The following is a 2,856-nucleotide window of genomic DNA, read 5'->3' as shown; positions in this document are numbered from 1 at the left end:
GGGCCTCGACTCACGTGTACTCTATGGTGTTGGTAAGGGCAAAGAGAAACTGGACCAACCATGAGTTGGAGAACGTCAGGGGCGTTGTGTACATATCCGGCCTACTCGATCACCACGATCGGGATTACTTTTGAGGATCTAGGACTACTGATCATTTTGTCGCTTAGGATGACTATTTTGTATACTATTTGTCTTGAATCAGTTTATAAACTCTTTTTTTTTTGGATCCCTTGTAGATATTAAACACTTTGAATGAAAAGTATTACACTTTTGGCCAAAGATTTTAATACCTAACCTTTAATTAGTTTAATTACACGTTTAAGTCCAAATGACTTGTTTAGCGAGTTGAGCACTATTTTAAACACACAGAGTAACTGTCCTAGATTAGTAGGGTGTTACAAGCATCCTTGAAAATAGAAGTCCAATAATACTTCAATTGAAATACTTTAGTTGCTGTCTTTAGACCTGCAAAATGCTCTCCATATAGAGTTGAATGACAATGCTCTAGAATGCTTTGAACATCCTCTCCGGTACACAACTTCTCAGCACCTGATCTGAACATTGCTTATAAAGAAATGGGTCATCCCAATAGTAAAATTTCACATCATGGAAGAATCTCTTGAGTTGTTGTCCCTTCAAATCAGGTGGAGTCATGTCATTCTCCAAGTAATTCACAAAATCAACATACCATGGCATTGAAACTTGACTCACCACCAAGAGTTGGTCATCGGGAAATGTCTCTCTAATAGGCTGCTCAAAGGACTCTCCATTACCATCCTCATGTCTAGAGAGATGGTCAACAACTTGATTCTTTGTCCCTTTTCTATCTCAGATTTCCAAATCAAATTCTTGAAGAAGCAACACTCAATGAATGACTCCTGCTTCGGCATCCTTTTATGCAATAAGATACTTGATGGCTGAATGATCCATGTATACCACAACTTTTGTCCCCAGAAGGTAAGTTCTATACTTATCAAAAGAAAATACCACAACCAAAAGTTCTTTCTTCGTGGTAGTGTAGTTCAATTGAGCATCGGGTAGTGTCTTGCTTGCATAATAGATGGAATGAAACACATTCTCTTTTCTTTGGCCATGTACAACACCTACAGAAAAGTCACTAGCATCACACATTAGTTCAAAAGGTAGGGACCCATCGGAAGCTCAATGATGGGGGTAGACACAAGAGATTTCTTCAAAGTCACAAATGCTTCTTGACACTCTTTGGTGAACTCAAAGGCTCAGTTTCGCTCAAGCATGGAACAAAGAGGCCTCAATACTTTTGAAAAGTCATTAATAAACCTCCTATAGAGACATTTATGCCCCAAGAAGCTTTAAATTCCCTTGACTATGGTAGGTGGTGGAAACTTCTCAATGACTTCAATCTTTGCTCTATCTACCTCAATGCCTTTGTTAGAAATTTGATGGCCCAACACAATGCCTTCTTGTAACATAAAATGAGATTTCTCCCAATTAAGCACCAAGTTTTTTTCTTCACACCTCTCCAAAAAAAAATCTAGATTGGCCAAGCAAGTTTAATAAGACTCACCAAAAATCGATAAATCATCCATAAACGCCTCAAGGGATTGCTCCACCAAATCTGAAAAAATATCCATCATACAACGTTGAAAATTTGTGGGGGCATTACATAACTCAAATGGCATTCTCAGGAAAGAAAATATCCCATATGGGCAAGTAAAAGTGGTATTTTATTTATCTTCAACAGCAATAGAAATCTGGTTATAACCAGAATACCCATCAAGAAAGCAATAATACTTTCTTGTAGCCTTGTTTAGCTTTCAATAGTCCATGCAAACATGCCAACCAGTTACTGTTCTTGTGGGAATCAACTCATTATTCTCATTAGCTACCACCGTGACTCCTCCTTTCTTAGGAACACATTGTCGCAGGATGACCGAAGAACTATCTGAGATTGGGTAAATAGTACCAACATCTAGCCACTTGATAACCTCTTTTGTAACTACTTCTTTCATAATCGAATTGAGTCTTCGTTGTTGTCTATAGAATTGCTACAACAGTCTTCCAGTAAACTTTATGCATACAAAGTGAGGGGCTTATACCTTTGAGATCTGCCATGGACCAACCAATGGCTTTCTTTCATTTCTTCAAGACATCAACAAACATACTCTCTTTTTCAAGACCCAATATTGCAGAAACAATCACGTGGAAGGTATCTTCATCTCCTAACACTTCAAATGGCTTGACAAATGTTTCAATTCTAACCTTGGTGGCTCTTGAATATATGGCTTGGAAGGCTAGAAATTCCTCTCCGAATGCTCCAAAGAATCAAAATGCCTTCCATATTTAGTAAAAAGTTGCCGAGATTCCACCCATGTGACTTGGGTTTCTTCCTCTTCATTCATTTCTTCAAGTTCTTCAAGTGAAATCACCCACATTCCATCTTTACAAGTTTCTTTTTACAATTTCTCAGCCACAATAGCATAAATCACACTCAAAGGGGAACACTGCTCAATCTCATCCGGAAACCTCATAGCATTGAACACATTGAAAGTCACTTGTTGGTCATTCATCCTTATTGCAAGCTCTCATTTTTTTAACATCTATCAAAATCCTCCCTGAAACAAGAGATGGCCTCCCCAAGATAATTGGAACTTCTCTACCCTTTACATAATCAAGAATAATAAAATTTACTAGAAAAATGAATTTGTCAACTTGCACTAGAACATCTTCAATCTTGCCCTCCAGATGTGCTATAGAACAGTTTTCTAACTGCAAAGTAACGGTGGTTGACCATGCTTCTCCAATTACCATCTTGAAAATAGACATGGGCATCAAGCTAATACTAGCCCCTAAATCACAAAGAGCTCTACCAACATC

General features: G+C 38.1%; 1 protein-coding gene across 1 annotated transcript; it reads right to left on the bottom strand.

The window, feature by feature from the left end:
- Positions 1-504: 504 nt before the first annotated feature.
- LOC133792056 (uncharacterized) lies at positions 505-1,991 on the bottom strand. The gene is made up of 4 exons (XM_062229962.1): positions 1,823-1,991; positions 1,547-1,597; positions 911-1,103; positions 505-823 (listed from the first exon to the last, which is right to left on the bottom strand). The coding sequence occupies exons 1-4, from the start codon at positions 1,989-1,991 to the stop codon at positions 505-507; spliced, it is 732 nt and encodes a 243-aa protein (XP_062085946.1).
- Between the last annotated feature and the right edge of the window lie 865 nt (positions 1,992-2,856).

The sequence above is a fragment of the Humulus lupulus genome, chromosome 7 (genome assembly GCF_963169125.1).
Source record: "Humulus lupulus chromosome 7, drHumLupu1.1, whole genome shotgun sequence".
Classification (NCBI taxonomy): domain Eukaryota; kingdom Viridiplantae; phylum Streptophyta; class Magnoliopsida; order Rosales; family Cannabaceae; genus Humulus; species Humulus lupulus.
This window is presented reverse-complemented; position numbering and strand designations above follow the sequence as displayed.